The following is a 13,241-nucleotide window of genomic DNA, read 5'->3' as shown; positions in this document are numbered from 1 at the left end:
GACCTAAACCCCTAAAACATGTTAAATTACTCTGAACACCTGAGTTTATGTCAAAACATAGCTGTATCAAATTATCATGTCCCTGTGATTGAGTGGGGATGAGTGACCTGGTTGTGTACGATGTATTACAACCCTTATACGCTCGTATGAGGTTGTTATTTTTCATGTACACTTTTTAGGCGCTATATTCAAGAAGCTCCATGCACACAGTTTAACGAGTATTAAAACGTATTTGTTTACACTTCCAGTCACAGAACTTAATGATGTTTTGGACTTCAAGTATGATACTGAAAGCAAGCTCAAATAAAACCTGATCAACATAATACAACGCCATAGTTACTCATCCTGTTTGTCAAGAACGATGTGACATAGAGGTCCGATGACAGTTAATCCCTGACGAAGGGCTAAGCCTGAAAGCTTGGAAAAAGAGTGACTTTTTAGTTTGTTAATATTATTGCGTTCCCTATGGGAACATGTGTTTATAGACAATTAGAATTGTGTAAATACCAATTGGCTAGTGAGTGGTTGACAATATGTATAACATATAGAAACTATGACTTTTACTTCCCGAAGATCCCCGTACCACTGCCTAAATGTGTTACTACCAATTTTAATCTAATTAAATTACACCTCCTTATGTATCTACTCCATAACGTAGTGTAATGAGAGATCTGATTTTAATTAGATCGTACCGATTTAAAACTGTTGTTTATTTCCTGTATGACTATATCTTTGGTAAGTCATTTCTGAAGACAAACTCACACTTAATGGGACTTGTATTTGACTGATTAAGACAAAATAAAAATTATTAAAAAATAACAATATGGAGCAGCCTGTAAACGCCAGGGGTACTAGACAAGATTTCGGACCACGAACCCCATATTGTTATACTGTTACTCTAACCTATTAACATCTACCTTGGGCATGTTCGTTTTTACATGTGACATTTACGGGTATGGATCCTGGCGGACCTGCACATGTTTATGAACGTCTGAAAGCAGCATCAGATTATATTACTAGTTGCGACCTTATTTCATAAACGAACATCTTTGGTCCGACCGGTTCAACCGTTGAACGAAGGTAATATCAAAAAGGGAGGTTACTGTACATACGGAAAATCACACTGGAACTCTCTAGTGTTGTGCCTTTAGAGTACCAGGGATACTTAATTAGATAAGAACAATAGTATGAGCACTTAATATATTACTTATAACATATTCTAGAAAACAAAATTCGGCAGTAGGCGTCATGTATATATATGTGTGGCTTGTTTTCATTTTACTTAAACGTACAATCGATTGTGTTCCTTAAATAATGTTAACGACAGCAGCACAGGTGTGCGTCCTCGTTATCTATACCTGTGTACATAAGTACCTTGTACCTGACTGTGCCAGTATGTACCTGCACACATGTACAACTTACCTGTATAATTCACCTGTTAGAACATAGCTCCTTCCTGCGAGTTGAAGGGGCGGAGGCACGCTTTTATTTTACCTAAAATAGATTTTTAAGGAACCTTATATGTTTCATCGTACGTTGTACGACCAATGTACAAAACATCGTCACGTTCTTATTTAGATAAATTGATGTCAGCTCGTGAAATGAAGTTTCCGGAAATGGACACCTGCATATAGTCATGTGATCGAGAGTAACCTTAATTTTGAAAGGACATTGGTGATGAAGCTGAGTGGACATTAGCTTGACCATGGCATGAATCATTCCTTAGACTGACCAGGTAAGACATGTCAAGAAAAGCTATCTTTCTAGCACAAACATAAATTCGGTTGAACTTTGAGCCACCATGGTACGATCGACATTTTGTCAATAAATATGTCGTCAAAATTTGTCAGCTTCATAAAATCAGTTTGGTGATTTTCTAAGTGGTGATGTTGTTGATGCCGAAAGTGTTTATACTTCATTTTGAAGATGTTTTGTCAGAAACAAATAAATGCTAATGAAAAACTTTATGCAATATCTATTTTGTACTGCAAATAAAATGCACAATAAAAAAAAAAAATAGAGCATGCTAACAATGCTAATAAAATATTTGTCAAGCATAGTCCGCTTAACACATATAAAGACCTTAGCGTTGATAACTTGTACAGCGTACACTGTATGTACGTATGTGTTAGAAACAAATCCTCGACAGTATAGTTTGTAAATCAGTTGATAAAAAGTTTTTAAAAAATGTATTGTTTTGTGTTCAATCCGAATAAAAAAAAAAGTATATTTATCTCGTTAAGCTGACAAATCTTGGTACGTTTGGCTGTGTTATCTATTCTTATGTACATAAGCTCCCCGGTTTTTGATTACGACTTCTTGCACATTCCGTGTAACGCTTTTTAATTACTTCTATAACATCCGCATTCAATGTTAGTGGTCGGCTCCACATCACATCACAGATTATATGCCTGTATACCACGAGGACATGAACATTTAGGCAAAGTGTTCGTATTTAAATATTTTTTATGAATTATTATTAGACGTGAACACTCAATATCCGTAAGACCAGGGCACCATAGATAAATCGCGTGGCAGGCGTCTAAAAATGTTTCCTGCACCCTAGTGTCATAAACGTAAGGGGAAAGTCGGGTAACCTTTGGTCAAAACTGTTAAATAAATGATTGTTTCTGATTTTTAGCTCACCTGCCCGAAGGGCAAGTGAGCTTATGTTATGGTGCAGCATCCGTCGTCCGTCCGTCCGTCCGTCGTCCGGTTGTCCGGCGTCAACTTTTTGCTTTAAACAACTTCTTCTCAATAACCAAAAGGCCCAGGGTACTGATATTGGGCCTGTAGCATGCTGGGATGAAGGACTACCATGTTAGTTCAAATGAATGACCTTGATCCACTTTCAACCTAATGTCCTTATTCAACAATCAAGGTCAGAGGCGTCATATGTTTAAATCTTTTAATAGGTTATTATGAAATCTTAAGATTACAAGTGTTAGATTAATAACAGGTGAGCGATGCAGGCCCATTGGGCCTCTTGTATTTTGAAATATTGGCCACTGTGTATAGGAAGCCATTACAACAACACAGTATAATTGTTTAATGAGCACAGACGTGTAGTCTAATCTGCTTTCTTGATATACGGAAGAGGAATCTTATAAGATGTTATAACTAGTGTCTAATTCTTCTTTTATTATATAAAATAGAACATGCCAAAACTAAACGACCATCTGTCCATGATATACGTGTATCTCCCACGACTAGCTTCAGGTTCGTTTTACTATTTATAGCCAAATCATCCCACACGTTATTGTGTCTACACAGGTACACTCGTCCTTAGATCTCGGGTATACGCATCCACTTGAAAACTGACTCTATTGAACCGAGTTTAAACACGAACCATAATCAAATCATTACATGTTGCACGTCCTCGAGAAACACATATATGTATACAGAGAGTATAACTGTTGCATTTCATGTCAGGTAGACCTGCCGTTGGTACCTGAATCACAAGGAAAAGAATTTACGTCGGACTTCGGGCAGTGTTTTGTCTTTTTTTTATCATCAAAAAGCGAAATTCATGCAAAAATTGTTTCACACATGAATTAGTTTTATTTTTTTCCAACTGAACAATTTCGTTTCTTTTATTTACGAAATTCACAAAAGATATTGACGTATTTTTTTTATATATTTTTTTTTTCATAATAAAATTATGTGGTTATATTTCAGATAAACACCCTGGAAATGTGGATGTGTCTATATTGTGTTTTTTTCATTAACATATCTGCAAAAATCGCTTTTATTTATCATCTTCGGCGAACAAAAAGTTCTGAGTTATACCAACCAATTTATTTTCCCCCCATTTGAATGAATTTTAATTTCGATGAATTTTCGAAGTTATCGACCGTGATGGCCTTGGTTTTTCCGGTTTGAAGAGGTTACTGAGTCCTATCAAGGATAACATCCACGGGTTTTGGCTTCATACACAAGTGATTTTAGCCTGGGTTTATTCACAACTTGTACGTATTTTCTGTGTGTCGAAGAAATGTATATCGAACGCGAAAAAGGAACCCTTGTATTTCGAAATTGTCTCTTTCTAGATGTAGAATTTATCTACAAATTGGGTTTTCAATATGATCGCTTCCCTACCAAGGCATAATGTAACTGTTCTCTTGACTGCCTGTTCCTTTAATCACAAAGTCGTACATGATCAGTACAGTTATCTTAATTGACGTGTTTATATAGTAGTAAACAGATTATTGTCATATTTTAAAAGGTTTCAACAGTGTCCTATATCCTACAGGTCTGACTGTCAGGGTATGTACGATGCCCCTTCCTTCTACCACTGAGCTCGCTGTTGTTTCTATGAATTTGGAGAGGGCCTAGTAAGTTGTAAGAACTTGTTCCTAATCCCTTTGACTATTCACTGTCAATAACATATGTTTGAATGAAATCAATTGTTATAATTTCTAATAATAGAATGGCACTTTACAACAGTTTTATGAAACAAACATTTCTTTTCTCCATTTGGTAAGGTGATTCTTTTATTTCCCCTACCTCACTGCTCACAGGTTTGTCCTCACTTTCTTTCTTCAAACGTATCGTAAAGCTTACCATACATGTTGAAGAACCATTTCTAATCTTTTAGAAATGGTTCTTCAACATGCTTGCCGCATGTATGGTAAGCTTTACGATACATTTAGCTTTTTCTTCTTCTCAATTTACTAGGTTTTCCACTAGGTTCCTGGTCTGTATATGGCTGGTAAAGTTTGTTGATATTATTGAGGGGGTCGGATAGCGATTAGTTGTCCTGCTACAAATGTTGAGAGATGTCAGATATTAATGCTACCTTAATTGTGAAGGTGTCGGGTGGTGATATCTAATTCTGCTTCATGTATTAATTGCCAAGGGGTGTCAAGATACTGATGATTTATCCTGCTCATATTAGCAAGGTATTTCGGATTGTAATCGTTTATTTTTACCACGGACTAATAGATATAAGATAGCAATCTAATCCGTAGTTCCACTATACCTGTGGTAGGTGCCGGAAATTCATGCTTAATTCTGATATAAATTAAATCACAGCTTGTATTTGAATGTCTCAAACTTCCGGTCTTCTTTCGTTATCAACCTATCTATTCCTCAATTTCCTGGTAATATCTCAAGTACACAATTTGCTCACCGAAAACCGGCTTCTACATTAAGCCCTGTATGATGCCGGGCAAAACACGCCAAATTGAAACTGGCGACTTTTAGTTTTCACAAAAACAAAACAAAAACAATCCCATTAACTATTGTGATAATTCAAATGCTCAGGTTTGATAAATACAAAACTACACAGCATTCTATTAAGTTGATCACTCTTTCCTTGAAAGGAAATCCTTTTATATATGTACAAGTCCTCCAGTGCATCTGTACAAACTTTGTGCTGGTATGATATTTACCTAAGAATCAGTCCATACCTCCGAAACTACTTGAAGTAAATATCCATGGAAATATGTATTGAGCAAATAATTTACTACTCTCAACTATCTGGACAAACTATAACAACACAACAGCCTGCTTCAATATGTATTAAATACGCCTTTCTTACGGTAGTGTTAAAGTGGATTAAGGAATGCAAAACCATCAAATGTTACGCAGTGTTATAAAACATCCAACACAATTCTCTCAGTGGCGTAGACAAACAAACCATCGGGTCGCCCAACTTCACGAGATAATAACAAAAATACACATTTAGTGTTTACTTCGTTCGGCCTTTTGCATCGGGTTACTAACATTTTTAACAGGCGTTTACTTACTTCCTTTAACTCCTTCTCCCCTAAAGACACATCTGAACTCTTCCAACTCAAAGGTTGGAACAGTTCATGATGAAATTTCAGGGGTAATTGAGTTAAATATCTGACAACTCCGCTGTATATTGAATCAACATTAACACGAAAAGAAAAAGGAGAGAGTTATTGTACAACTGATTGAAGTTGACCATTCCATGCCAATGTTCCTAATTTAACGTTGACTTTACTTTGTATGATGGTGAATGTCTATATTTTACAGATCTGGATTCTGAAATAGAAAACTTCGGTCTCCATGAATAAACCGAATGTCAGCTAAACCTTACAGTACCACAAGTCTTCCCGTCAGCAACACGACGATACCCATGGGGGGAACGCTGGGTAGGTGATGAGTCATACAAGGAAAAACATACAGCAAACGTTATTTATAGTACATATCTTATTTTGGCGAATGGACACGTTTTTAAAGGATTGTTTCCAGTAGTTATTTATCTTTTTATTTTAAGTTAATCGAGTGCAAGCCATCCATTTCATACATCCTGGTTTACTTATTCCAGTACGAACTTTTATTGTTGTGAGAGAAATTCTACTATATAAAGGCGTTTGACGATGTGTCACTTTAATGCTTGATAAATGAATGCGAGCTCCGATGTTTTAAATCTTATGTGTACAAATTTGTTTACTATTGGTAACATATTATTCAAAACAAAACTATGCACACAATTCACACGGCAATGTCCTTGTTCAATTTAGATGATGACAGCAAGTCAGAGGGTCTGACGATAGGTCTGACCGTGGTGGGGGTTCTTGTGTTCATCCTAGCAGCTATTGGATGTACTTACATGTATCGTACAAAACGGTGAGTAAAGATATGGGAAGCATAGGAAACACCAATGACCAAATCCGAGAGAGAAGTAAAGGAGGATTGCATCAGCCAACTCCGAGACATGCATTAAGGATGTTATTTGAAATATATCTTTATAAACTTCATTACTGAGATATGCATTCCCCATTTACATAGAAGGACATGATCTTCTTTTAAAACATATTGAAATAAAGTAGCTGTAAAAGAAATTTACAAAATCTCGCTAGAGGTCCCATTCGACCCTCAAGCAAAATACCCTTGCTCCATCACACTTAACCACGCGCTCTCTCATTCTAATATCTTTATTTCTTGTAAAAATCGCAGACTGTACATAAAGTAAACAAATAACATCATAATCGCTTGGGAAATAAAACAATCGTCACATATAGCCTTTCTTTTTGTTTCAAATTGTGGCAATAAAATAAGTCTAAAACTAAATATGACAACTTCGTTCTGAAGTTTTAATGTGTTTTTTTATATTTAATAAGGGGACGTCTGGTTTACCCGGCCCTCATTAAAGCAGACTGAAATAGTGTTTTAATCGTCAGTCAGTGCTAAAGATAATTTTTTACTTAGAAATTTCCTAATTATGTACTCTTTTAAAAGTTCAAAAGTAAATATAAAACTTTTTATTTATATTTTGGCTATCTCCGTTTCATTTGGCATTTTCTAAAAACAAATGTCAAATTATACAAAAGAAATGAGTCCTGAGCATGATATAGAACCATATGTATGTGTTTACCGTGTTTATCGTTACTACAGTCACGTGAATTAAATTGCTATTTTTCTATTTGTAGAATGTTCCGAATGTGTGATTTTTGGAATCGAAAGCGCCGGCGAAGACTATCTTCCGGAAGTAGTCAGCGCGCTCTCGAGGATGACGGTACATCAATTGACATTCCCGGAAGCAGACGAGAGGCTAACTTATTCTCAATAGATGATGAGGAACCTAATCGGGATAACGATGACGGTTATTTTTATGACGAGGTGTTCGAAAGATCGGCATTTGTCGACGCAAAAACGAATGCAGCTTTAAAAGAATTGTATGTCACTGGGGAAGTACCGGACCTGGACTTTAAGGAGCAGAGATATTAACATGATTGACAATATTCGATAAATCTCAGTGTTTCAAGAGTGTGCTAATACTCGAATAAAACCACCCGTATGCTGTTTAGCGGGATGGGCTGTTACAACATGGAGCACCCGCTAGATATACAGCAGCCTCGAATTCCAAGGGCTGCACCCCTGGAATATGCCATGATAGATAAAAGTCTCTTTACGCGACTTCTTCCGTGCGGACGATACAATCAGACTTATAATGTTTCTTTGATTAAGATCAAAGCAATCACGCGGCAGCATAACGTTATTGTTTTTTAGGTTTTGAGGTTAGGTGGTTCTCTTCTGCTATATTCTAAAGACACGTATCAGCCTGAAGATTGGTAAAGGTTTTATACATATACCTGAAACTTGTATAAAGAGGACATATTGTTTTCGAGGATGACTACAGCATACATTGTATATATTGCATATCAATTGATGATTATTTAGTATCATTAATATTTTATCGTTATCAGAACACCTCAAGATCATTTAGGGGAACCATACTGTTACGGGTATTGTTCCAAAGGCCCCAGTCACGGCAATACGAAATTCCATCCTTGGGAATTAAAACGATATCGTATTAAAACAAAAAGATAAGCTTAAATATATGTAACTCCTTGTTCGTTTTGTAGAAAAATTAATATACATTTGATGAGGGGCGGAAAAGAAAAAAAAAATGACGAAGTTCATTTGACCTGATTTTGTATTATAATATTTATATATAAAGTACTGCATTGCTATTGAAAGACATGTTCTTTACTTGAGTACGCTATGCGTTTGTCCCTTCACTGTTTCATGTATACGCTGTAGTATAATGGCGTGTGCGTTGCCATTCATTAAATCAAAGTCTACACTCTATTTCACATACACAATTTGATTGATAACGCTGGCTGATATAATGTGTGTACTGACCTGTATGTACTGTTGATCAAGGATTGTCAACCGTCTGAAGGTGACAACTAGAATAGCGCTTTAAATTACTCGTGGAGGTTCAACACTGCACCCGTTTTTCCAAAAACAACTATTAAATGTTTGAGGGAAAATGTAAAACATTTGAAAGAAAAAAAGAATTAGAAAAAGTCGATTTAAAAGTTTTTAAATCATAAAGCCTCTAAAAAAATCCCCTTTAAACCTTTATCACCCTAATGGTATATGAACAAAAAATGTCTTCGTGTTTGGTCTTAACGTATCAACTAAATTCTAAATTGCAATATATCATTTGGATTTTATATAATTTTCATGTGACGTGTTATTTTTTTCACATAAACACATTATTGAGATCTCTTGTTATTTAAAAAGAAATGTGAGATGAATTTATCCATTCAATGTTGTATATGCTTAGAAACGGAGCTGATCCTTTTTTGTCCAGAAAGTCAATCGATTAAAGATTTATTTTAATATATTCACACAAACACTGCATGCATGTATTTTTTCTTTTTTCGATGAATATAATAAAATTATGATCAATCCAAATATAATTACAATGAGTCATAAAGAAATAAAGTTGTATATGCTCTTTGCATCAAGAAAAATGACCTGCTGCTAGACATGTTACTTGTTACCAATAACTAATTCATAATCAGAAAAGACTTGAGGTCCTGGGGCGTTAAAGGTCATTGTTGGCCTTAAAAAAAAACATTTTAACTTTAATTCATTTACCATATTTTTATAAACATCAAATTGGTTAATTAGGGTTATCTTTCCTGGTGCCGATCGTTTCCAATGCGCATACGTAGATGCCCTACCATAGCAACAAAATTGCGCTGCTGTGCAGGAACAGTCCAAATATGGTGTTTTTGGACAGTTAGCATGCATAATTGAAAGCCTCCTCATGTGACGAACAAAAACTTCTTTCGACGAATGAACAGTGGTATAACAATGATTAGACACGTCAAATATTGATTTGTTTGGTGCATGCGGAGGATTTCAAAATTTGAAGAACATTCGACTCATAAACACAAATGAACTATTGTCATTATTGTACCATTGCTGCTGGTATGCACATGTTGCATTAATCTTTAACAAATGACAAATATTCCTAAACATTGACATGTATATATTTTATCATTATCAATAAAGTTTGCAAAACCAGCAAAATGTATATGGTATGACATAATTTGTGTATTTATTTTTATTTTTATGATGAACAATTTTGTTAGTGATTAAATCAACAAATTTACAATATCTCATTCGAGAGTTCTTTCCCTTTATGTATAATTTAAAAAGGAATAAGCAATATCAAAGACGTATATACATCTCCATCCTCGATATCCAGGGGTTACGCTCACTTCCGCTCTCTACAACCCTGGAATATGTCATGGCAAAATTGAAGGCTCGGTGTGCGCCACCTTGTAAATGAAACAAGAAGACTAATTCGATCCTTTGATGTACATCAAAAGAATCTCGCGGCCATGTAACGGTAAACATTGACAGGCTTTGAAGTTGGGCGTCTCTCCTTTGTAATCTTCATTGGAGAGGTATCGGCCTAGCGATTGGTCAGTTTTTTTTACCTGAGACCAATCAAACAGCTATCTTCGTGCCTTCAATTTTGCCATGACATATTCCAGGAGTGCAGAGAGCGAAAGTGAGCGTAACTCCTGGATATCGAGGATGATACATCTATGGTAATATTTACATCTTCTTATCGATATTATAAACAAACTTAACTGCTGTTTGATTGACTATTCTTTAACCAATCTAAATAGTCCAGCGGCGGTTGTTCTCATTAATTTAAGAGTATTTATTATTAATTTCATGAATAATTTAGTCACATTAAATGTGAAGCGACTAAGCATTTTGATCTTACAAAGACTGTATTTTTGGTAATCGATTAAATGACGAGAAAACATTTGTTAACTTCCATTTTAATAAGATAAGCATTAGCTTTTTTTTTCGGACTATCAATAAATTTAATATATTTATGCCTATTTGGTTCGTGTGAATAGCAAAACAAAGACAATATTGCCATGAAGAACAAGGATTGTTATGATTCCCCTCTTACAAAAACTCAAAACCTCACGTGTAACTACTGTTTTGAAGAAAAAAACTTAACTGAAAATATATGCAGAGAATCGTTCAGATGATTTAATTTAGGAGTTGCAGTGAGTTTCTTTGCTAGATCAGCTACATCACCAGTCTATCCTTATATAATGAAGTAACATGAAATCTCACTGAATTAGACACGGAATCTATTTGGGATATAAGTACATTTTTAAATCTATTAAAATAGTGATTTTCCTTAGAACGCAAATGTTTCAGAGATTGCTACATACAATTTCTTTTAAATTCTACCTGTTAAAACATGAAATTGAGTGCACACAATCATTCATAGTAGAAAGAAAGAAGCTGTTTATATTGCTCTTCTGGAATGAAATATAATTTATATGTTATTATTTCTAAAAGCAGATCTGAAATATTGATATGTTGTATATGTGTTGTTATTTAAGGATTGAACGTCTGTCAGATTGCAGTTACAGCCAATATGAATGCAATCTGGGTGATAGATAGATAGAATGACGTCCATTAGAACGTCAATGATTATTATATTGTTATATATGTATCGTTATTTTTACATTTCCTCATATAACTGTCTTTTATTGATTAGTCGGATAAGCTTATATTTCCTGCTGCCGCAAAACCTCCCTGGTGCAATTTTTGGAACAGCCGCAGACGGCCATTATCGGACCGAAAACTTTCCAAACAACGGTCGCCATTAAAACATGTAACCAGGCGACAACTGTTTTATGCAGTTAAATGCTCTAATTATATGTGCAGAACATTCTAATACAAAAGTAACTTACCGCCCTTTTCTGGATGTCTTCATTGTCTGCAAAACCCGTCAAATGAGACTAGTATGAACTAAATAACAACACAATGGCGGCTATCGTATCGGTTGGAGTGGTTGCTAACGCGGAAACCATGGTCATGTGACCAGATAATGCAGACTGCAGTTAATGTTCAGTAACTGCAGGCTAACTTTCCAGAGTTAAATGAGAAGGACATATGTATGTAGTATGTGATTATTGCATTTTTAGCACCTATTAAGCGCTATATTGTTCCATATTTATTATTTCTAACAACGTCACAGTCAAAATTGTTTTAACCCTTGTACCAGACAAAGTGACAACTTCTGATCACAATACATTTTAGTTATGAGGCAACGTAAAGATAATGCATTAATCCGGAACCCGGAAAACTGTATACCCTTTTCATGGGCGATGCGTCTATCTTCAATAGACACTGCTGTGTTAAGCTCGAACATTCAAGTGTTATCTTTGTGTATTTAGAATGAAACCAAAATATGTTACCCATGATTTTACTTATTATACAGCCGTAAGATATAAATAACAAATCAGAATATATATTCATAATTTGAACATATTGAACAAATACATTACATGTAGCTATTAAAATGGTACACTAGCTATAAAAGCCGAAAACATGGTTCAGATGAAAATTGGGAACAGCGTGATCGTCAAATGCTAACTGTAGGCAATAACTGTCACTAATCAAACACTATAAGACTCTTGATTTTCCCGTTAAAAAAGGATTAAACTGATTTAAAACAAAAACAAAAACAGCAACCCTCCCCCAATAATAAATTCATGACTTTATGAACGTAAACCATTTAAATCCATAATTCCTGAAACCTGCTTGGGCTTTTTGTAAGGACGAATTACGTTGACAAAGACATGGTTTTTCAGTTTTTCTAAATATGACGTACATTGTATTCCTTAATATTTGTGGTTTAAAAAGTCGATGTGAATACAAAGGATATTCGTTAAACAACCGAATGTCTTCTTTATATTTGCTTCTTGCAAAGGTACCATGATATGAGAGACTTGAGGATAATTGTTAAATGACACTGATCCAATGGCGTATACTGAGATAATTTCCTCATACAATAGACCGATAAAATAGTTCTGTATTTGTTAGTATGCTCGTTTTCTCCTTTCAAATTTTACCATGATGTTTTTACATCTTTCCCTTCTTCAGCGTAGTTAACTCTGACTGCGTATAAATTAAAAATGAAAATGAAAAAAGGCTCGGCGGATTGATATCTGTTTCAAATATGGCGCCATTATTGTTTGGTTCCTTCAACATTTAGAAATATGGAACATATTTGAGATCCATTATGTTTGATTATGCAACAAGGGGGGAGGGGGGGGGGGCTGCTGGCAAACTTCTTAATCCATGGGTGCACATTCAAACAATGGGGGCTTCCTTTTGCGACGTTCGACCGCGCAACTACCAGAGCAGTGTATCAATGAATAAATATGTGCCAACTTATATTACTTAATTAAACATTCACAGGCGACAAGACGGAAATAGTGTTGTTTTTTAAATTTACCAATACATCGATGTAGATTTCCTGGAACTATATCATCCTAGCAACCAATGTACCATTGTAGCCACCCGCTTCGAATGCTGTTTTCTTTGTATATCATTTGAATATTATTTATGATGTACATATAAGGATTGACCTGCATTTTGACGGCGTATACGGTAGTATAAACGCAGTTGGCAACGAACAT

At 35.2% G+C, this 13,241-nt stretch overlaps 1 protein-coding gene across 1 annotated transcript; it reads left to right on the top strand.

Annotated features, from left to right (window-relative positions):
• Nucleotides 1-1,231: 1,231 nt before the first annotated feature.
• On the top strand, nucleotides 1,232-9,842 carry LOC110452247. Its single transcript, XM_021500634.1, has 4 exons — nucleotides 1,232-1,735; nucleotides 6,004-6,122; nucleotides 6,495-6,600; nucleotides 7,404-9,842. The coding sequence occupies exons 2-4, from the start codon at nucleotides 6,050-6,052 to the stop codon at nucleotides 7,699-7,701; spliced, it is 477 nt and encodes a 158-aa protein (XP_021356309.1). The 5' UTR covers nucleotides 1,232-1,735; nucleotides 6,004-6,049; the 3' UTR covers nucleotides 7,702-9,842.
• The last annotated feature ends 3,399 nt before the right edge of the window (nucleotides 9,843-13,241 follow it).

The sequence above is a fragment of the Mizuhopecten yessoensis genome, unplaced genomic scaffold (genome assembly GCF_002113885.1).
Source record: "Mizuhopecten yessoensis strain PY_sf001 unplaced genomic scaffold, ASM211388v2 scaffold6505, whole genome shotgun sequence".
Classification (NCBI taxonomy): domain Eukaryota; kingdom Metazoa; phylum Mollusca; class Bivalvia; order Pectinida; family Pectinidae; genus Mizuhopecten; species Mizuhopecten yessoensis.
The sequence above is the reverse complement of the archived record's forward strand: the minus strand, read 5'-3'. Positions and strand labels throughout refer to the sequence as shown.